This window comes from Felis catus, chromosome F2 (assembly GCF_018350175.1).
Source record: "Felis catus isolate Fca126 chromosome F2, F.catus_Fca126_mat1.0, whole genome shotgun sequence".
NCBI classification, from domain to species: Eukaryota; Metazoa; Chordata; class Mammalia; order Carnivora; family Felidae; genus Felis; species Felis catus.
In genome coordinates, this window is record NC_058385.1 from 17,526,619 (window position 1) to 17,548,476 (window position 21,858).

At 37.4% G+C, this 21,858-nt stretch overlaps 3 protein-coding genes across 12 annotated transcripts in view; 1 reads left to right on the forward strand and 2 right to left on the reverse strand.

Annotated features, from left to right (window-relative positions):
* Positions 1-1,422: 1,422 nt before the first annotated feature.
* Positions 1,423-18,710, reverse strand: COPS5 (COP9 signalosome subunit 5). Of its 3 annotated transcripts, none has more exons than XM_006943252.4 (8): positions 18,577-18,710; positions 15,786-16,020; positions 14,704-14,832; positions 14,002-14,067; positions 13,274-13,359; positions 8,279-8,390; positions 3,855-4,003; positions 1,423-1,662 (listed from the first exon to the last, which is right to left on the reverse strand). In XM_006943252.4, the coding sequence occupies exons 1-8, from the start codon at positions 18,690-18,692 to the stop codon at positions 1,578-1,580; spliced, it is 978 nt and encodes a 325-aa protein (XP_006943314.1). In that variant the 5' UTR covers positions 18,693-18,710; the 3' UTR covers positions 1,423-1,577. The 3 variants fall into 3 exon arrangements, with proteins under 3 accessions (XP_006943314.1, XP_003999915.1, XP_011289667.1); XM_003999866.5 differs by lacking the exon at positions 18,577-18,710 and adding an exon at positions 18,384-18,559; XM_011291365.3 differs by lacking the exon at positions 18,577-18,710 and adding an exon at positions 18,376-18,514.
* Positions 18,459-21,392, reverse strand: LOC123383057 (caskin-1-like). The gene is made up of 4 exons (XM_045049772.1): positions 21,287-21,392; positions 20,707-21,200; positions 18,864-18,943; positions 18,459-18,772 (listed from the first exon to the last, which is right to left on the reverse strand). Exons 1-3 carry the CDS (start codon positions 21,390-21,392, stop codon positions 18,890-18,892), a joined length of 654 nt encoding a protein of 217 aa, XP_044905707.1. The 3' UTR covers positions 18,459-18,772; positions 18,864-18,889.
* CSPP1 (centrosome and spindle pole associated protein 1) overlaps positions 20,778-21,858 on the forward strand; it is a 161,330-nt gene continuing 160,249 nt past the window's right edge. For all 8 annotated transcript variants that reach the window (XM_006943251.4, XM_011291367.3, XM_019822740.2 and 5 more), the window contains exon 1: positions 20,778-20,904. The gene's annotated coding sequence lies outside the window, so the exon portion shown is untranslated. The remainder of the gene's footprint in view (positions 20,905-21,858) is intronic.

Genomic DNA, 21,858 nt, shown 5'->3' on the forward strand with positions numbered 1-21,858 from the left:
TCAGCCCTGTCATTGTTCCTAAAGGTATTGCTGAAGACTGTGGCAGTAGATTGTTTTGGCTGCTTGTTGAGTGCAGTCATTTTTTCTTAAAGGGTATAAAAATGGAGGTCAGTTTGAGCCATCTGAAATTGGGGATACCTGCTTTTATATAGAGTTACAAAATAATGGGTACCTGGCTGGTTTAGCAGGATCTCGGGGTCATCAGTTCAAGCCCCACATTGGGCATAAAGATTACTTAAAAAAAAAAAAAATTAAAGGGTTACAAAATGAAACCAAAATGCTAACATATCACATCAACCATTGGAGAGTGTATTTGGATACTAGTATTAATGGGCTTCTTCATCTTACCATAGACTACCTCATTGCTAAACCCAATGGAAAACTTTTACGCTTTGTTTTCCTTGACCTTTTTGGCAGTGTGTCAGGTCATGAGTAAATTACTTAAAAGTTTTCTGCTCCTGTGTTCTCGTTTTCCTCTGCCGATTTTCATATTTGATGTTTCCATGATTTGTCTTCTTTTCACCATCTTCCACAAGTCATTTCATTTGCTCTCAGCCAGCCCTCACCCCCAGATCTCTCAACCGTGCTCTTAGAAACATCAATCTAGTACATTTCTGCTGTTTAAAACCTGTAAGATCCCACTGCTATTGGGATAAAGTCCCAAATGCCTCTGCAGGATCTATACTCATCTGTTAAAGTCATCTCTTGCTACTTCTTACATCCAACTGGACACTCTCAGGTCTGATGGAATTTCAGTTCTTGAAGGTACTAGGTTCTTGCTCTCTGCCTCTTGCCTTCTACACATTGCTATACTCTCTGCTTATAAACTTGCCTCCTCATTTTGCTTTTCTGTCTAGTCCTCCTGTCTTTTAAATTTCATTTTTATGTCAGGTCACTTCCTCCAGGAAGCTCACTCTGGGAACTCCTCTCTGGTTTAAGTGTTCCTCCTGAGTTTCCCAGCACACTATTTCTCCTTTCCTAATACACACAGGTTCTTGTTAACTTAGCTTTAGCCTCCATGGTAAGTTCTGTGAAGACAGTGGCCTTGTCTATCTGGTTTAGAATATCTGCAGAGTAAAATTAGGCCTGTTCAGTAAAGGTACTTGGTAAATATTTGAATACCTAGAAAACCTATGTTAGGCTCTGTCTTAAGTTATTTATTGTTCAGGAAAATAATTTCTGGTGTGACTTGGTTAACATTTCATAAGAACAAAAAAAATCAAATTATATTTTTACTAATGGACTACCAAAAGAAGGTATAGGCAAATTGAAAAGTGGCTCTGATAATCAGTATGGCAGGTAAAGTGCTGAAATTCTTTGACTTAGATAGGCAAGACTCTTTAAAAAATAGGTTCCAATAAATATTTCTTTCCCTTATATTTAAGAACATTAAAGGATACTAGAAAAATAATGAAAGAACAATTTCATTTTAAAGAGCTTTATTACAGGATGTTAATATTCAGGACACTTCAGAGCACCTTATACTTCTAATTAGATTTTTGGTAACTGGTTTTAAAGTGTTACTTGAGTATTTTTCTCATATTGGCTTTCAGTCAAAAAGCCTACTTAGTGACTGTTTAAGAGATGTTAATTTGATTAAACAGTTTATCTTTAATAACCTGAGACATCAATCCATGGATAGCTTCTATGGTAGTTTTACAGCTGCAAAGAAAAAAACACATCACATAATGTCACAAGAGCTGAAAACTTTCGAAAATGCAAGTACCCCCCATTTCTATCCTTGTACCCCCAATAATGATTTTCATTTCTATTCATACTCCACAAATCACAACAATTTACAGTTTACTCTTCTGATTTTTAGCCTTCTGCATATCTTTTAACCATTTCATTACAGTTGACCTTTGAACAATGTGGGGAGTAAGGGTACCAACTCCTCGGCACAGCTGAAAATTCACATGTAACTTTTGACTCCCCCAAAACTAAACTACTAATACTCTACTGTTGATAGGAAGCCTTACTGATAAACAGATGATTAACACATATTTTGTATGTTGCCTGTATTATATACTATATTCTTATAACAAAGTAAGCTAGGGAAAATAAAGTGTTAAGAAAACCTACAGTCACACTACTATACTGTATTTATAGAAAAAAAAAACCATGAATAAGTGGACCCATGTTGTTCAAGAGTCAACTATACTTACTAGAACCTTCACAAGAGAATAACAGTGTAAAATATGATCTACAGTAAAACCGTGGTTTGCAAGCATAATTTGTTCCAGAAACATGCCTGTAATCCAAAGCCCTCATATATCAAAGCGAATTTCAGGAACCATTGACTCAGTTGTGATCATGCGCTGTTTGGCATCACATACTACTCGTATTGCAAGACACTGCTTGCTTATCAAGTTAAAATTTATTAGAAATATTTGGTTGTTTTGCAGAATACTTGCAAAAACAAGTTACTTGCAATCCAAAGTTTTACTGTAATTCATAAGTTAATTTTATTACTTATCAGGAGTTTTGGGGAAAGTCCTGTTTTGGAAGGTGACTGAAATTATATATGTCATAATTAAAGACTGATTCTAATATTACATTAAAATCTGTTATTCCTTATTATTTATTATTTAGAATAAAAAAGATTTTAAAGAATCCTATACTTTTTTTTTCTGAAATAATCACCAAAGGTCAAAGTTACAGTGGGTAAACGACTTAGATTTTAGAATTGATAAAAAATTAAAAGCAAAAAAAAAAAAAAAAAAAAAAAATACAACCCAAACAAAACAAAACAAAAAACCCACCAATATTCGGAAGAGATATGATTCTTATAAAGTTACCCAAAACAGGAAAATTCTCTACTTTTGTACTACTATTTGTTTCCTTCCTACTTTTCTTCTTACATAATTGGAGACATTCCCATTGTGAAATTTTTGCTTCATAAGAAACTGAGATATAAATGTAGATAAAATTACAAATCACAGACAACATCTAGATTAGCAAAAACATACACTCAGTGCAGGTACCAAAAATGAGACCTAATATCAAAGAAAAATGTAATTTTTATCCAGGCCACCAGCCCTATGTCTTCTAAAAACTCATGGAAAAGAAAGGAATGAGATGATTTTAACCCAAGATGGCTCCCTCCTAACACACTTGGCTTTCCCTTCTCCTTCCTATTGACCAGTCCAGTTTTTCTGCATACCAAAGTGTCAGTTTATAGAGATGTCAACATAGTTTTCCCTTCCTCTCTGCTTCTAATTATCACATTAAAAGTCAAACCTTCGTGAAAGTAAATGTTATTTAGATTTCTTCCCAGTCCTCTATGTATCTGAAGGGCCACCTGATTATTTTGTAAGTTATCAGAGAACACATTCTAGGTTTGTTCCTAACAAATTTTTGGGAGTGAGATTTGGGATACTAAATTACTGTATTAAGGATAATTTCAGAAGAATCACTTAAGAGAGATGCAATAATTTCTGTGATATTTAGGGGTTTGAAACTTCATAAAAATGTGAAATTTGATCAATTTAAGAAATCTCAACATAAACCCTTAACAGATGAGTAAGATAGAATAGATTGGGATGTCCCTTTGCAAAAATTTTTTCTTTTAAAGATGCAGTGATGGATTGGTTTTCTTTGTTATACTTTCTAGCTAAATCTAAAAAAGGTGACTGGGAGTTTTTCATTACATTACCTAGATCTTTAAGCCTTTAATGTTTTAACTTGAATTTTCTAGGTTCAAATGTGCATTTGACAACTCCTGAAAGTCTCAAGAAATTAATACTCAGGTACAATTCTAAGTTGTAAATAAGTTGAAAAGGAATTTGAATCCTACTATATGTAATGTGCAAATTTTGAAACAAAAAGAGGGGCAGGAATAGATTTGCTCTTACCTGTCTCTTGTAGCTTTGGCAAGTTTGTCTTCTGACTTTCTGTCATGTGTTTCTAAACCCAACATGAAACTCCCTCGTCCCAGCTGGGCTTCTGACTGTTCTAATTTTTCAGACAAATCAAAGACCTGACCAGTGGTATAGTCTGCATTCTGTAGGGAAAATGGTATTGTGTCAGTGTGTGTGTATATATACATACATATATATACATACACACATATATATATATATATATATATATATGAATTTTTTTCTATTTAGAACATTTCATTTACAAAGAATTCTACCATGAAGTATAAGTAGATAGTGAAGAAATCAAATTTATTTGTAAAAAACTGACTCCAAAGTTCAAACAGTTCAAGTTTAGAGTTTTCCCCCTTTTATAATTTAAAGATTAAATTTGGAATTCTTTTTGACTCCTTAAATCTATTATTTGTTATTATGAGAGGCTTTAAAGTACACAGGTCTGAGTCTCAGGTCTGGCCTTGCTGCAGATTAGTCGGAGGCTTTGGGAAAACTCCTTTACTTTTCTGGACTTTCATTTTCTGAAAATGGAGGAGGACAGCAGTAATTTCTACATTAAGGCTATTTATGAAGATTACATTAAGTGATGTATCTAAAGTAACATATAAAGATCTTAGGACTGTCCATGGCACCTGGTAAAGGCTTAATAATTGTTAGCTAATTTTATTTGTTCTCATTGAACTTTCAGAATTAGTACTTAACAGTTTTTAAAAAATTTGTTTTAGCTTTTGTGATTATAAAATTAATAGTTATTGCAGAAAATTTGGAAAATGCCGAACAATATAAAGAGAAAAGGAAATACCTATAATCCCTCCACCTAGCTATAACTAGTTATATTTTAGAATACTGCTGTATGCTTGCTTAAACACTTACATTTGGTAAGTGCTACATGCACTGTTTTGTCTGTTAATATTTTATACTTTTTAAAAAGAAAAATTTTAACAGTTACATATGTAACTTAAGCATTAAACACTTAAGCATTTTTATGGGATATCTAAAATACAAAACAAATTTTCACAAAGATGAGTTATTAAGTACATATTTCATTTATCTTCAATAGAAGAGAATGAAGATTAATAAAAAATTTGGCAACAATTAATGTTACTCTATTTACTCAGACTGTAAGACATGTACATGAAATACAGTTCATCCACAAACATGAAGTTATTTGCCGTCATCAGTCACTACACAGCGCCTTTTACAAGGCTACCAGTTCTTCCAATGAGTTTATAGGCTGATAATATTTTTTAACGATGCAATTATATTCACTTTGTCTAGATCTAAATGGTTTAGGACATCAATACATTCTCTGCCCCCAAAGATTTGAAAACTAAGGTTTGCAGACCACTGCACATTTGGAATATTTATCTCAAGCCTTAAAAATGTAGGATGGCAGCAACAGTTATACTGTTAAAATGACATAAAATGACATTATATTTCAAACACATGGAATGAGTATAGGGAAGTAATTACTTAAGTCAGAAAATTACTTTCTTCTGTAGTTTTTAGGTTATATGCTTTAGCTGGGGAAAGAGAGGAGTTGAACATATATTTTGTTTTAAATGCTGCAATTTACCATATATAAAACCACAAGAGGAAATATAATTTAATCTGTACTTGATTATTAATATCCTAATACATGCAATGCTAGAATACAGGGATAGCCATTAGCTGAGTATGTAGAGCTGTTTGCCTTTACACAAAGATTTAGATTGCTCTGGTCTTAGTGTTTACTCCCCCTGCTATCATGTGTCACTTCTGGCTGTTATTAGGAAACTTGCCTATAAGGAAATAACTCCATATAAAGCATTTAGCAGTGTCTGGCACAAAGGAAGCACTTAATGAAAGCATGCTATAATGATCACTCTCCTTCCTTCTAATTTGCTACTTCTGATGGCTGAGGGTAAGAAATAAGAACAGGGGCGCGTGGGTGGCTCAGTCAGTTAAGTGTCCAACTCTTGGCTTTGGCGTAGGTTATGATCGCATGGTTAGTAGGATCGAGCCCCATGTTGGGCTCAGTGGTGACAGTGTGGAGCCTATTTGGGATTCTCTCTTTCTCTCTGCCCCTCCTCTGCTTGCACTTTCTCTCAAAATAAATAAACTTAAAAAAAAAAAAAAAAGAACAGAAGGCTTGTCAGAACTGTATTTAAAATCATAGACACTTCTCCAAAGAAGACATCCAGGTGGCCAACTGACACATGAAAAAATGCTCAACATCACTCATCATCAGGGAAATACAAATCAAAACCACAATGAGATACTACCTCACACCTGTCAGAATAGCTAACATTAGCAACTCAGGCAACAACAGATGTTGGCAAGGATTTGGAGAAAGAGGAACCCTTTTTGCACTACTGGTGGGAATGCAAACTGGTGGTGCAGCCACTGTGGAAAACAGTATGGTGGTTCCTCAAAAAATTAAAAATAGAACTACCATACGACCCTGTAATTGCATTACTAGGTATTTATCCAGAGGATACAGGAATGCTGATTCGATGGGGCACATGAACTCCAATGTTTATAGCAGCACTATCAACAATAGCCAAAGGATGGAATGAGTCCAAATGTCCATCGATGGATGAATGGATAGAGAAGATGTGGTATATACATACAATGGAGTATTATGCGGCAATCAAAAAGAATGAAATCTTGCCACTTGCAACTACGTGGATGGAACTGGAGGGTATTATGCTAAGTGAAATTAGTCAGAGAAAGATAGATATCATGTAACTTCACTCATATGAGGATTTTAAGAGACAAAACAGATGAACATCAGGAAAGCGAAACAAAGATAATATAAAAACAGGGAGGGGGACAAAACATAGGAGACTTTTAAATATGCAGAACAAACAGAGGGTTATGGAGGGGTTGTAGGAGGGGGGAATGGGCTAAATGGGTAAGGGGCATTAAGGAATCTACTCCTGAAATCATTGTTGCACTACATGCTAATTTGGATGTAAATTAAAAAAAAAAAATTAAAAAAAATCATAGAAAATATGCTCAAGTGAGGCCTTTTCCTGTTAACAAACAAATGTTAACAAACAAAAAATAACAGTAACCTATTGAGGCTTTATTATATGCCAGGCACTTTGCTAACTACTTATTTACATAAAGAATTTCATTTAGGGGCGCCTGCCTGGCTCAGTCGGAAGAGCATACTGACTCTTGATCTTGGGGTCGGGAGTTCCAGTCCCATGTTAGGTGTAGAGATTACTTAAATATATAAAACTTAAAAAAAAAAAAAAAAAGAATTTCATTTAATTCTCAGGGTACTTCCTGATGTAGGTACTATTATCCCTGAACCCAAGAGAAGGTTCAGGCTCATTAAACGGCTTTCTGAAGGTCACATAGCTGGTGAAGTGCCAGAATTTTCTTTTTTCTTTGAACTGAGTTTATTTCATACCAAATTTTGTGGTTTAACCATTATGCTATACTGCACAATATGAGGTGGCCTACTTAAAAGAAAGAAAAAGAAAAAGGAAAGCAACTGTTCCTGACCAAGCTGTAAAATACCTTTCTAAGTATGTTAGGTTTTAATGATAATTGGAAAAGATTCAGTGACTTACTTTATTTTTTGCTGCCCAGCATCTGCTATTTTAAGTTAATGGTATTCTGATTTTCTTCTGGGGATAACCCTTCCTAATTCTTAGTCCATGTGCTCCTGAAAGAGTTTTTTCTACCCCAGCCTAACAGTGAAGTATATAACTTGGCGCAGCCACTCTTGGTGTTCATTTCCTTGGCCCGGAACAGGTTTAGGGATGGGAATGTGACCTAAACAAGGCTCAGACACAATGAGGTTTGGCCTGGGGTTATGCATGAGTGTGTGTATCTAGATGTTCTCTTTTGAAGGGGAAACTGAGGGGCTGGGAGGTCCCAGGTTAATGCTGACATCTTATTTTCAGCCTGAAACTGAAGCTAACTGATATGAAATCAAACCTGACACAGAAAGACCAAGACTTAATAATAATATATGAATGCAAACTTGCTGTGCCTGAAGTAAGGCCTACTCCTGGACTTTGCATCTTACAAGATTCACTTTTTTGTTTAGCCCAGTTTGGTTGGGTCTCCTGTCACTTGTAACTGGAGTCCCAACTGAGACACCTGACAGAACAAAAAACAGTATTTGTATTTTTCTCTCTGGAAGTCTCTTTAAGGCAGGGGCAGATTTCACTTGCAACTGACTGCTTATATTTGTCATTTGGACTTAGTCTCAGTAGTATATGACAAAGACCTTGGCTTGGCCTAGTATCCCAATCTAGGTCTGGTCATACAGAATCTGGTATCAGCCCTGATATCTTGGCCAAGTCAGGTATAGCCTTTCTACGAAAAAGGGTTCCAGATATTAAACCACTTATATAGCTTAGATAAAATTCAAATGCATCCCTTGGAAATATAGTACTTACAGTAAGCAAGCTAGAGGAACTCAGGGTATTCACCCAGTATTTATTCCACAAAAGCTCAAGCAATTTGCGATCCAATGAGGATTTGAAATATGAGACTTCTAAGGCATAATACCTACAAAACAAAAGCACAAATTTAATAAGTAAAAACAAAAACCAAAACAATTCAACCATATATAAAAGTTATGGCCAAATTTAAAGAATTACATTTTATATCTAAATAGTTATGTTTTAGTTTTTAGTTCAATAGAACAATCAGTAGCCACAGGTTCCTTATGCTTCTTTTAAATCTTCTGTTAACTAAACTTTCTTGTGTTATATTTCTTCCCATTGTAGAGCCCAGAAAGTCCCCCAAGCTAATCAACAACCAATCAGAACTTCTGAATGACATATGTTTATCTATGTTATTGAATGTTATCTATGTCTGAATGACATATGTTTATCTATGTTATTGAATTCATAAATTCTATCCAATAGCACATAAACTTAAAGAATTGCCTCTCTAGGGTCAACGATAATTTTTGATAGGTTTTTAAATATACTGAAAATGACATGTGGATTTCCCATTTCTCCCTTTCTAATCTCCTAGTTAGGACCTACTACTTTTTGGGAAAGCAAATTTTAAAGCAGAGTCCTTAGAGTACCTTAAATTCTGCTTCCGAAAGTGCCTAACTTATAATCAGGGAGAGCAAGAAATATGAAAAATTTGGTTGAATATATGAAAAAACATATTTTTTAAAGTAATAAATAGGTTCTGTATATTAGTAAATACAAAGAAACATAGGGACTTCTTTACCTTCAGGAGCCTATTACTGTTTATAGGGGAGATGTGGTATGGATACACAAAAAATTAAGTATGTGTGCTGAATAACAGGAAGTGATGCTATAGTGCATATATAAAATTAATCACCTACTAATTAAATATAATTAAATGAGTACTCTTAGTGTAGACAGAACTGCCAGAGAAGCCCCAGGAAGAAGGCAGGACTCAGAGTAACCCTTTCATGAGTCTATGGTGTGGATATGTTAACAGCAAGGAGGGCATTAGGTAGCATCCACTTACAAACAGGAAAGCCACAAAAGGAACGGTAAGTAAATCACTTTGTCTGGACAGTTAAGCCATAGCAGAATAATGTCCAGTTGGTGGAACACATTACATAAAACATTAAGAATTTTAAACTTTATAGGTGGGGGGATGGGTTAAATAGGTGATGGGGATTAAGGATTGCACTTGTGATGAGCACTAGGTATTATATGTAAGTGCTGAATCACTAAATTATATATCTGAAACTAATATAACATTGTATGTTAACTAAGTGGAGTTTAAAAATAAAAACTTAAAAAAAAAAAAAAAGAAATTTAAACTTTATCTTCTAGATAGTGGGGACTCCTGGAAGGTGATGGATATGGCCAAAGAGGTGTTTTACAACAATGATATAGCCAAAGAGGTGTTTTAAGAAAGCTGGCTGTGGTAGGATGTCTTACAGAGAAACTGTAGGCAGGAAGACCACAAAAGATACTATTGCAGTGCAGCAGATGTGAAGAGAGAAAGGCTCAGGCTCAAGTTAGTTGTGCAGTTAAGTGAGGGCCTTTTCAACATTAAGATACCTGTGCAGATCTGAAGAAGGACAGGACATAGCTAGTGAAATGTGGAAGTGGAACAGTGTATTTTTTGAGCACCTGTTATTTCCTGTGTACTTTACATATATTCTCATTTAGTCTTCCCTATAACCATACAAAGAATGCATTTATTATTCCCAGTTTATAGACAAACATTTACAGAGAAAGCCTTAAAGCTAGTAAGTGGCAGAGAAAGGAAGAGAAAGGATATGGAAAGTTGTATCTATTATCAAAAGCCTCAGTTTTATTTTTACATCCAGACTGTAGACACTTGAGAGTATTTAAGAAGTGAAGTGCTAGGTGGAAAGGTCAGCTTTAGAAAGGAGGGGTTGTATTGCTGATACTTGAGGAAAAAAGAGATGAGAGGATGAACATGGCAACAGATATTCCAATTTATAAAGGATGGAAAATAAGGGAACTCAAACTTGAAGTTTTAGAATAGGCTTTATGGTTTAAAACTTATGGATCACCTTAATGTAATTACTGTTTTAATTCCATAGGCTGATGCAATGAAAATTTTTGTTTAATATGTAGTGATTAGCTGCAAATCTCAGTAGCAGAGTTGAAAACAAGAACATTCAAAATTACTTGTGGAGCTAAATCCTCATCTTCTGTACAGGAAGTCAATAATAGATACTGCCTAGAACTGAAAATCGAGAAGTAGCACTATCAGCATGTTGTTTGAAGAGATGGGGTAAATACTTACAGGAATATCTATAATAATAGCTTAAGTGACTGTCTCTGGGGGATGGGAAAGGGAATGGTACAAAATTGTTTTTCGTAGTAAGTTTCACGGAACCATTTTACTCTTTAAGCCATGTTCCTGTATAAATACTGACAACATACAAGCTTATTTAAAAACACTTTGTGTCTTGGGGCGCCTGGGTGGCGCAGTCGGTTAAGAGTCCGACTTCAGCCAGGTCACGATCTCGCAGTCCGGGAGTTCGAGCCCCGCATCGGGCTCTGGGCTGATGGCTCAGAGCCTGGAGCCTGTTTCCGATTCTGTGTCTCCCTCTCTCTCTGCCCCTCCCCCGTTCATGCTCTGTCTCTCTCTGTCCCAAAAATAAATAAACGTTGAAAAAAAAAATTAAAAAAATAAAAACACTTTGTGTCCTATTTTCACTAAAATTCTTTAAAGTTGAAAATATTTATTATCTACATTATATTCTATGTTTAAAACAGACTTTGGATGTGCAATATGATGTGGGATTTAAAATAGGAAAGAAAAAAGATCAATATAAATTGCAAATAATACCTCATCACCAAATAATTTAGGAAATGGATCTGTAAGCAGCCTGCTCCAAACCCCTGCTCTTTCAACTTGGGACAAGTAAGCCACTCATTTGCCCTATGAAAAAGTTTACTCTCTTATTTAGGAACTGATCCTAAGAGAACATCTTTGAATACCTTAGCAATTCCAGGCTCAAAATTCTAGGCTCTAGCAATGAAGATAGCTAGAAAGTGGCTATTCTTCTCTGATGGACTCTTATTTCAGTAAAACAGGAAATGCAGGTTTGTTTAGATACAGAAAGCATAGACTGCTTCAGTCTTTGTTTCAAAAGCTGCAGTTGGTGAAAACAGCAGTGTAGGTATTAAAGGTGTAAGCTTTTTATACCACTGTAACTCAATATAAATGAAAAAAAAATTGTTACTCTGAAAATGAAAGTATCACAGCAAAGGTGTTTCCATGCTTAGGAGCAATTCTCTCAAACAGGAATGGTTTAAATTTTTTTCAGTAGGGCAAATTATGTGATTTAATCCCATGCCTCTAACTGAAAAATAAAAAAGAATATATTTTTTTATAAGTATGTCAAAGATGACAGACATATTTAAAAACTCAATTTTAGAAATTCTAGAATTTTCTAAGAATTTCTGAACAGAAAAATAAGAGTAGTAGTACATGGGTAGTCATGGGTATTCCTGGAAGTTAAGATAGGAGGTATGGAGAAAATGGGATACTAAATAATCATTTAAGTAACATTTTTTGGGAGGTGGGGGATGCCTACCCTTCTGTGTGCCATGCCCTGTTTAAAATGTTAGGATACAGCAGTGAATTAATTCTAGTGTCATGAAATTTACATTCTAATGGGGTCAACAAGGAAGCAAAAACTTATCAGATGGTCGTCAGTGCTAAGAAGAAATATAAAGCTGGGAAACTGAAACACAGAATGACAGGAAGGTGTTATATTAGACAAGAGGACTAGTGAGCATTCTCTCTGTTAAGGTGACCCGTAAACAGATATTCCATGATTGAAGTAGTTAGTGAGCCATGTGGAAATAAGGAACAATTTTCCTGGTAGTGGGAACAGCAAGTGCAGAGGCCCTGAGGCAGATATCTGCCTGGTGCTCTGACAACCTTAAGGAAGCCACTATGGCTGGACTGGAAAAGCAAGGGTTTTGTGATAGGAGATGAGCTCAGAGAGGTAGTAGGGGTCAGATCACATAGGACTGTGTAGTCCATGGTAGGACTATAGATCTTATTCTTGGTGATACAGGAAATCATTCTGGAGAAGGAGGAATGTGATCTGACTTACATTTTAACAGATTCAGTTTTGACAAAAGATCTTTAAAGGGGTGAAGGGCAGAAGCTGGAAGACTAGTTAGAAGGCTAGTAGTGCTCTGGTTCAGGATCCAGATGGTGTTGGCTTGGGTCAATATTAGGTAGCAAGATATATTTAGAAGATAGAGAACACTGTTTTCATTGCTTTAACACTTCTAAAAACTTAGATATAGGGGCGCCTGGGAGGCTCAGATGGTTGAGCGTCTGACTCTTGATTTTGGCTCAGGTCATGATCTCATGATTCAAGAGTTTGAGCCCTGTATTAGGCTCTGTGCTGGGAGTGTAGGATTCTCTCTCTCTGCCCCTCCCCTGCTCACTCACTCTTTCTCTCTCTCAAAATAAATAAATTAACATTTATTGAGATGTAATTCATATACTGTAAGATTGACTATCTTAAAGAATATATATTATTCATTGGTTTTAGTATGGCTTCTTTAAATTTTGGAGTGAAATGTTTAGGAAGAATTTTTGCTAAATGGAACTTGGGTACTTTGAGGGCTTGTAGACATGCTAGTGTCAGGCTGTCCCTGAATACAACTTCTCTCAATTGTCAATTTCATTAATGAGCCAACTATCTTGTACACTGATATGTTTATGGTTGTGTGAAAGGCAAATAACATGTTAGGTTAAAACAATTATTAATAAAAATTTTAAACATTATCCTAAATTTTATATTCTTACTGCAGTTTCAAAAGGTATTATGAAATACATTTCATCTGAACCTTTATTCTCATCTGTAAAATTAGGGGCTTAGACTGGATGATCTCTATGGTTTCCTATGATGACTTTGGCATCAGATACATTTTAAAATTACTTACTGTTTGCAGTGTACACCAAAGTCTTCTATTTTATTAAGTGGGATAGTCTGGTACTCAGAAGGTCCTTCATCAGGGGGTTTATAGCCCTCAACAAAAATGAAGAAAAATAGAAGGTTTAAAAAAAACATAGAAACATATTTCCTATGAAGCTTTCCATTTATGGAAACATTAATTTTGGGAAGCCACATATTGAACTTAAACATTCCAGTTTAAAAAAAAAAAGTATATTGCTTTTACTCTCCCTCAACCCCATTTGGTGGCTGATGGCTGGATTTTCATTTTTCTTGTCCTTAGGTGATATACACATATGCTAATATCTATTTCAGATTGCAGAGAAGGAAACTGATGTTTTTAGCTTGTTTGTCTAGTTCCTGTCAGAATGCCATGGGCATACAGAGACTTATTAACAAATGAAGACTACTTTTTAGTAAAGTTAATAATATATAAGCACATGACAGTGCAGAGCCTGCTTGGGAGGCTCCCCTCCCCCCCCCTTTCTTCTCCCACTTGCCCGTGTGTGCAGTCTTTCTCAAAATAAATAAACATTAAAAAACAAAAAATACATAGCATAAATATGTTGTCTTTTGCTAAGGACAATTTGTGGTAGTTAGACTGCTATTTTGTAAATATTTTTAAATTGTTTTAGGTCAAAACAAGATATTAACCATAATACGACTTTAAAAATAAGTCATTTAAAAATTACAAGGAGTTAAAATTTTAAAAATTACCTTTGGGTATGTCCTAAAGGCTCCAAGATTCACCTTCCCTGCAGATATTGTTCTTGTTGGGTCAATCTACAAGAAAGATATATTTAATATATATGTAAATACTTCATTTGTTTAAATGTTATAAAGTTAGAAATACATATGTATATATAATACTACATGCATGCACACACACACTGATTAAAATAAACCAAATAATAGAAAAAATAAGGAAAAAAATAACCAAACATGATAAAAAAGTTCAATAAAGTGGGTAAGTATAGAAATCTCATAGTGAATTTAGAATTTAGATCTAGTTATTATACTATTTAAGAATGTTATTTGAAGATTTGTTTAGCCCTTTTTCAAGTTTCCTTTTACTAGATGAACAATTTCAATCTTTCTTATGGATTGCATCTAAAACACTGAGCATAGCAAGAGCTGCTCTAGCAATTCCTGACTTACTCAATTCAGTCAACATTACTGAATGCCTATTATGTGCAGGGAACTGAGACATAGGTGCTGTGATCACCCTCATCCTATAGAATAGGACAAGAGATGCAGAGTAACTTGTTCAAAGTCCCAGCTTATAAGAGGTGAAATTCAGATTCAATCCTAGGCATACTGACACCAGATCATTGCTCTTTACTATAGTTGTTCTCAGTATACTTGCTTTAATAAATCTTTGTGAAGAACTTAATTAAGACTGGTTGCAAAAATACTTACTACTACTGCTACGAATGGTTCCTGGAACTGCTGATTGAGCATCTGAGTACTAACGTCTATCCCAGAAAGCCAGCAGCCATAGCCAGGATGGCTATGATACCAGCCAATTGCATTTTCAAGGCGGCCAACCTAACAAAGAAGAGGGCAAAGAAGACTGAGGTTTCTGTTTAATCTTAGAAACACCTGTAATTTGTCTGTTTACATAGCATTATGATAAAGTAATAGCATGCAGAATAGTTCATAGCATATGCTGCTTTCAGGTTAAAAAAATTTTTTTGGCATGTATAATACCTGAAACATAATACCTGAAGCATAAAATTAACAAGAAGTACAGTAAGGTTATTTAGTCTCCCTCCCACCTTGTTTCCCTCAACTATCCTGTTCCTCAGCCCAGATGTTACCACTATAACCAGTTGCTTACATACTTATCTTGCAGATATATTCTTTGCATAAATGTAGATTAATACAAAAACAACAGTATACCACATACAGTGTTCTATACTTTGTTTTTTCACTCAAAATATTGTGGGGTTTGTTCCACGTAAATAAAATATATAGATAACCACTTTTTAATTTTTATTTTTCTTAAAGGCTGGCTTGCAGTTCATTGTATGGATATACCATAATCTATTTAATCAGTTTTATATTCAGGAACATTTAGGTTGTTTCCAAAATTCTGGATTTAAACATACATCTGATACTGAGTGTGAGAATTAAAAAAATTTTTTAATGGAGATATAATTGACATATAACATTGTATTAGTTCAGGTGTACACCATAATGATTCAATATATGTATATACTGCAAAATGATCACTACAAGAAATGTAGTTAACATTCATCACCATACATTAGGTACAACTTTTTTTCCTTATGTTGCAAACTTTTAAGATCTACTCTTGAGTATAAGGATTTAATTAAAAAAAAATCCATGCTAACCTCGTATACATCTTCCATAGAAATTGTTGAAAATAACTTAAATATAAACTTTAATGTAAAGAGGATAGTTTTAAGTTTAGAAACTCAAGAGTCGCCATGAGACTCTTATTAGAGTTACTAAACTTAAAGAAACAACGTTTTTACCTGTTTGGCGTTTTCTATATATGCAGCCATGTACTCATATGCAGCAGCCTGAGCATTTACTCGGGTTTCAGTGCCCTCTACAGGCAAAGCAAAACTGTCCATAATGATCATGGTTTCACCATCCACCTTTCCCAGCATTAAGCCCATCACTTCTAAGTTGCCTCCTGATCTGGCATGCATCACCATTTTCAATAGAGCCAATGCTGAGATTTTGCAGTACTTAAAGTAATGGTGACTATAAAACAAAAGCACAGTATAATTAACTTTCTTTTATAAAGCACAATTTCAAAGACAGTTTTTGTGAAGATAACAAATAAGTATTGAAGGAATTTACAGTGATGGGAGGGGGAGAAAGATTGTAGAATATGGGAAAGAAAAAGGAAGCAGAAGTTGCTGCAGGGGGCTGGAAATGATAAACATGTCAGAGTCCTGCAAAGTATTTCCTTTTAGGGGAATGGAAAAGTATGAAAAGCTTTTTAAATATGCTTATTCAAGTAGAAAGGAATTATATGACCAGTTCAGTAGGCTTTTTCTCCATTAATTTTGGAATCACCAAATCTCTGATTCTGACTTTAGTTGAATGGCTGTGCCTAAAGATTCTCAGGTCTAACTTTCTGGCCTTATGGTTAAGAATGTGGACTCTGACATCCATCTGCCTAGGTTTGAATCTTTGCATTGCCATGCTAGCTGTGGCCTAGAGAACCACTTCATGTCTGTGCCTCAGTTTCCTCATCTTTAAATAGGAATATTTCAGAGTTGTTGTTAGGAGGAAATAAAGTAAGTGAAATAATGTATATAAAGTGTTTAGCTTAGTGCCTAACATGTACTAAAACTTTATAAGTGCTAGCTGTTATTAGTCTTAACCCATCTTTTACAGTACTCTTAAAAATCAGTGTGTTGAAGGGTGTGGTTTCTTTCTGTGTTATCTGCTTCAAAATTGAGAATGTAGCTCTAGTATCTTTAGTTCAGAGTTTGTCATCTGTGGATGTGACTAAACTACTCTTCACTACAATTACATTTTCCCATCTCACTGACACAGCCAAGAGAGCTAGGATGAATATAATTAATTAGAGTCACAATCGGACAGTAGGGGAAGCAGATAATTTCCAAATATTTAATAGGCTACAGCAACCTAAAATGCATAGCCTGCTCTAGAAGTAAGCAGACAAGCAATCTTTGATAACTAGTCTTTAATAAAGTGGCCAATGTTTCTGAGAAGCCTTTTTAAGATGTCTGCCCACAGGTTTCAATCCCAACTGAAAAATTTGGAGACCTGGTATTGGGTGTCCAGATATGAATTAAAATCTTGGCTCCCCCATTTACTGGGAAAAAGAAAAAAAAGACAGTTACTGTGCTCCTATTTACATACATTGTAGACCATTTTTTAGTACATTATCTCATCTAATCTTTATGACATTACCATAAAAGTAGGTCTTAATTCCTTTTTACAGATAAAAAATGAAGACATTAATTTTCTAGGGCTAATTAACTAGTGACAGTTATGAGGTTTGAACTTCAGTCTATTGTCACTTAAGAGTTCATTGCCTCAGTGTGATCATGAAATAAGTTACTTATATTTGCTTGTTTTCTTATATGCAGAAAAATAATGAAAATACAGTACTGCAGGGGCACCTAGCTGGCTCAGCTGGAAGACCATGCCACTCTTGATCATGGGTTTGTGAGTTCAAGCCCCACGTGGGGTGTAGAGATTACTTAAATAAAAAAAATATAGTACTGGGTTATCATGCAGATTAAAAATATATGGAAATTCCTAGCTCAGTGCTCAATCTGTATTAAATACTTGATAAACACGGCTGAATCTGAATACTGACAAGAGTTTGCCCTTGTAAAAAACTGAGAAAGACGGAAGAATTTTGTTGTTGACACTGTTGTCTTTTCTATCTTTCCATTTGACAGACTGCTCTTTTTACTCTCTCCCTAGCATAATCTGCTTTCAGGAAAGGTAAGTGCTGTGGGTAAACAGTCCTTGACTTGTCATCATTCCCAGGGACACAGGGCTTTTGCTAAGGGGCAAAGAGCTTTAAACTCTATTGATATAATTCCTAGCTTATGTGAACTTCTGAAGTAATATTTTGGGAGACTGGGTGGACCCTCGTTTCTGAAACTGTTATGGCAATCAAAAATTGATTATAGATCTCTAAAAGATGGCTCATAGTTATTTTACAGGCCCTTGGGCTGACTTAGTTTTTGAAGACAGGTGCAGTCTCCAGTCTGAGATCAGCTGGTCCTAACCAGGTGTATTATCGACACAAGGCTTAAGGCAGAGTGCGGCATATATATGATAATACAGATACTGAGAATTGACAAACCAAAAAATCGCTTGTCGTTTTTCTCTTACATCCTCTGGAGGCAAACGGGTTAAAGAGAGACAGAAGGGGGAGTCAAAGCAAGCCTCCCTAGAGGGCCTTTGGCTCTACTTGCGGAGACAAAAGGTGGATCAAAATTTCTCGGGCGCATATTCTTCTCCCTGCCCATGAAAACACAAGCTCTCCACCCTCTGCAACTCCCACTCCCTCTGGGTGTCCTAAACTCCCGCCACCCCTTCCCTCCCCTGCGTCTCGCCAGGGACCTCCTCACTCCTTAGTCCAGGGCTTCGCCGCCAGTATTTCCTGCTGCTGTTTCTTGTCGTATTTGTAGATTTCATCGATACTCTGGGCTTCCTGCATGTTGTTGGCCAATTCCCAGGTTTTCTGAGCCATACCACTCCCGGACGCCGCCATTGCGAGGAATCGGAGAAGTTGTCGCCTCCACAACCAAGACGCAACTTTACCTCGCTGGGTTCTCAGGTGTGGGTTTCGGACCCTCCTGAGCACAGGTGCAAACTCGTACTAGTCTCTCGAGGCAGCCATGACACCTAAAACCGGAGGTGATGTGGGTACAGACCATTCGCGGATGGCGGGAGGGCTTCCGGGGTGCCACGATATAAATAGCGGTTACATAATAGAGACAGAAGAATCTTCTTGTGGCTGAAATGAGAATATATTACCTTAAAAAAATTTTATGTATGAATAGAACAAACACAATGATTGGGCATGGGAATGGTATAGCCTTCCGTACCGGAAGAAGGGCACGTTAACGTTATGCTAGAAACTGGAACCGATCCTCTTTGTTCGTACTGCGCAGGCTCGGCCTCCGACATGTTAAAAATGGGTAGATCCGTGAGATAGGGTGGGGGGAAACTGTTTTCATGTGGGTGTAGGCACCTCAAATAAAATGTTTGTTGAAAACCTAAAAAATAAGGATGTCTGTGAAAAACTTGAGATATAAGTAGTTCTGGATGCGGGCTAAGACGAAGTTAAACATGGCATTCTAGTTGCAGATGAATTGCTGCACTTGCGTAAAATCCTAAGGCTTCTTTGGTGGGTTGGCGCTACACTTCTGTAGCAGGGTGTTTTCTGGCATTCCGAAGAGGCTGTGGAGACTCGTGGAAGGCTATGACCGTGTATTCTGACCTGTTTGTAAAAATTAACATCTACAGGAGCTGTTCGTGTTCTGAAATTCTAGTACCCAACTCTTAACATTAGTTACGGCTTAATAAACCACTCCCTGTCCCTGAGGCCAAATTAATCTCAACAACTTTTCTTCCAATAGTTAATACAATGTTTAATTATTTTACTTATTTTCCTGTTTTAGGTATTTTTCCTTCTTCACCCCCCAACTCCATTCTAGATTTCAAGTTCCAAAGCCTAGGTACCAGGTTTGTGTTCCTTGTTTTATCCCTAATATCTAATACAGATGTTCAGTAATTTGTTTTGCCTGGGGTGAGGGGAGGGAGCGGAAGAATAGGATCACACCTCAATTCTCCAGCTTCATCTTTATCTAATCATCCTGAAATTTAGCATATGTGGTTAGCATTGCCTAAAATACTCTCCCCCGCTTTATTTTTTTTTTTGTCTGGGGGCCCAAATTAATCTTCAAAAACAGAGCTCAGAGATCTCTACCATGAAATCTGATGATTCAAGTTTCTCTAAATGTACTGTAGGCGCTTGCATAACTGTTACATTGCATTGTAGTAATGTATTTATTTGGAATTTTTTCTTTTCACTGTACGCTTTAGAGTTCAGGACACTCTATCAGTTGTGTCCACCAATCCTAGTACAGTTTGTGGCAAATAGTTAAAAACATTAAAGACCAAATCCAGACCCCTGCCTACGGTTTTGACATTAACTTCCATTTGAAGAAATTTTGTTTTTAAAACCCTCTTACAAAGTAATTTAGGAAAAAGGATTCCTAGTTCCACTCTCCTGGGATGCTAGAGATTTCTTTTTTTTTTTAATTTTTTTTAACGTTTATTTATTTATTTATTTTTTAAAATTTCTTCTTTTTTTTTATTTTTATTTTTGGGACAGAGAGAGACAGAGCATGAACGGGCGAGGGGCAGAGATTGAGGGAGATACAGAATCTGAAACAGGCTCCAGGCTCTGAGCCGTCAGCACAGAGCCCCATGCAGGGCTCGAACTCACGGAGTGCGAGATCATGACCTGAGCCTAAGTCGGACACGAAACCGACTAAGCCACCCAGGCGCCCCTAGAGATTTCTTTTCTAATGATGGCACATGGCCACTCAGTATTGCGTGAATTGAATATGTTGAAAATAGTAATAAGGACTAAACGTTCACCAGACCCCTAGAAGAGAAATGTGGAGAGGTATGCCAACACTTTTTTCTCTCACTGCCACCCCTGCTCTTTTTTCTTTTCATGCCAGCTGGGGCTTGGAAGGTTTGGAGGGGCTGGAATCAATTTAGCTTGGGAAGAATTTTCCACGGTTTAACAGCTCCCAGTCAGACCAGGAGAACTAGGTGGCGGAGAACCCAAACATGCTTGCAGGCAAGTCCTGCTGGCGATAGGGAGGCTGTGTGGCCTCCGGTACGATAGGGGGCGCCCCGACTGCGCGACCTTACCCCCGCGGCCGAAGTGGGGCGGGGCCGCGTTTGGCCGTTGGGGAAGGACGGGGGGCGGGCTCGGCTTAAGAGGCGGAGCCGGGGCCAGGCGGCTAGTCGCAGTGTTCCCGTGCCCGGCGGCTGCCGCCACCTCTTTGGCCCGCAAAGAGCCTCTCTAGGGCGCTGTGCGTCTTCCCGGACGCGAGCCCGCTCTCCTGAGTAAGCGTTAGTCAGCCGTGGGTGGAGAGCGGGCCTGGCAGGGTGTGGTCGGGGGATGGGGGAAGTGGTGTCCCTGGGCGGGGGCAGGGGCTCTAGCGGGGGGGCGGTGGAGGTCTCGCGGCGGCCACGCTGGCCGCGGAGCTGGAGTTGCTGCCTTTGGGAGTGCGGGGTTCTTTGCTGGGTGAGGTCTCGCGGCCGCTGGGCTAGGGGCGGGGCTTGAGTTACTGGGTAGAGGTCGGGGTCTCGCGGCTTCAGGCCTGGAGACGGTAGCGGAGGTACGAGATCCTGGTCTCGGTCTCACAGCAGTAGGCTGGGGTCGGTGCTTGGTTCCTGGGGACACGGGTTCCCTGGGGGTGGGGGTCTGGCGCGGTGTCTTGGTTACGCGGTCTGGACTCTGGGGGCCCCTCAACTGCCGCCGCCGTGGGTGCTGTGGAGACCCGGTTGCTTGACGACGCGTTGACGCTTTCTAATGTGGCCGCCACCCACATCTCCCGCGTGTCTTCCCAGCAGCCGGCTCTCCGCTGCTGGGCTAAGCTTCCCGGAGCACCTTTCCTTTACTTGGTGCTGGTTGATGGTTAACGTTTATTGAGTGCTTATGTTCTTGGCGCGGTTCTCAGTGTTTTGTTTTCCAAGTAAAATTTATTTAATCACAGCCCTGTGAAGTCGGTCTTGTTATTTTCCTGTTTTCCTCTGCCTCCGTGAGCTTGGATCTTTTCTAATTGCCTTCGTTTTAGGATTGTTATCTGGGCTTTTGATCCAGCTTTCAGTAAATGTTAGCATTGAGACTTACTTCTTGAGAGAGGTTGACTTTCAAGATTATAGGATTAAGAAGTTTACCGGGAAGCAAACCAGCAGTTTCCAAACACCTCAGAAAATACTAGAACCTAACAGCAACCAATTTGGGTTTGTAAAAAGCCAATTTTATCCTCAGAGAGGTTCTGTTTTGTATGAAAG

What these genes read in the sequence shown, in the direction of transcription:
- COPS5 (XM_003999866.5), bottom strand. Translation starts at nt 18,526, where the DNA reads ATGGCGGCGTCCGGGAGTGGTATGGCTCAGAAAACCTGGGAATTGGCC. An exon ending in GCGAAGCCCTGGACTAAGGA is followed by an intron (nt 16,021 to 18,383) that starts GTGAGGAGGTCC and finishes TTTGTTTTATAG; the next exon opens with TCACCATTACTTTAAGTACT. An exon ending in ATATAGAAAACGCCAAACAG is followed by an intron (nt 14,833 to 15,785) that starts GTAAAAACGTTG and finishes CTTCTTTGTTAG; the next exon opens with GTTGGCCGCCTTGAAAATGC.
- LOC123383057 (XM_045049772.1), bottom strand. Translation starts at nt 21,392, where the DNA reads ATGTGGGTGGCGGCCACATTAGAAAGCGTCAACGCGTCGTCAAGCAAC. An exon ending in GCCCCCAGAGTCCAGACCGC is followed by an intron (nt 21,201 to 21,286) that starts GTAACCAAGACA and finishes TACTGCTGTGAG; the next exon opens with ACCGAGACCAGGATCTCGTA. An exon ending in GCCCCACTTCGGCCGCGGGG is followed by an intron (nt 18,944 to 20,706) that starts GTAAGGTCGCGC and finishes CATTTTTAACAT; the next exon opens with GTCGGAGGCCGAGCCTGCGC.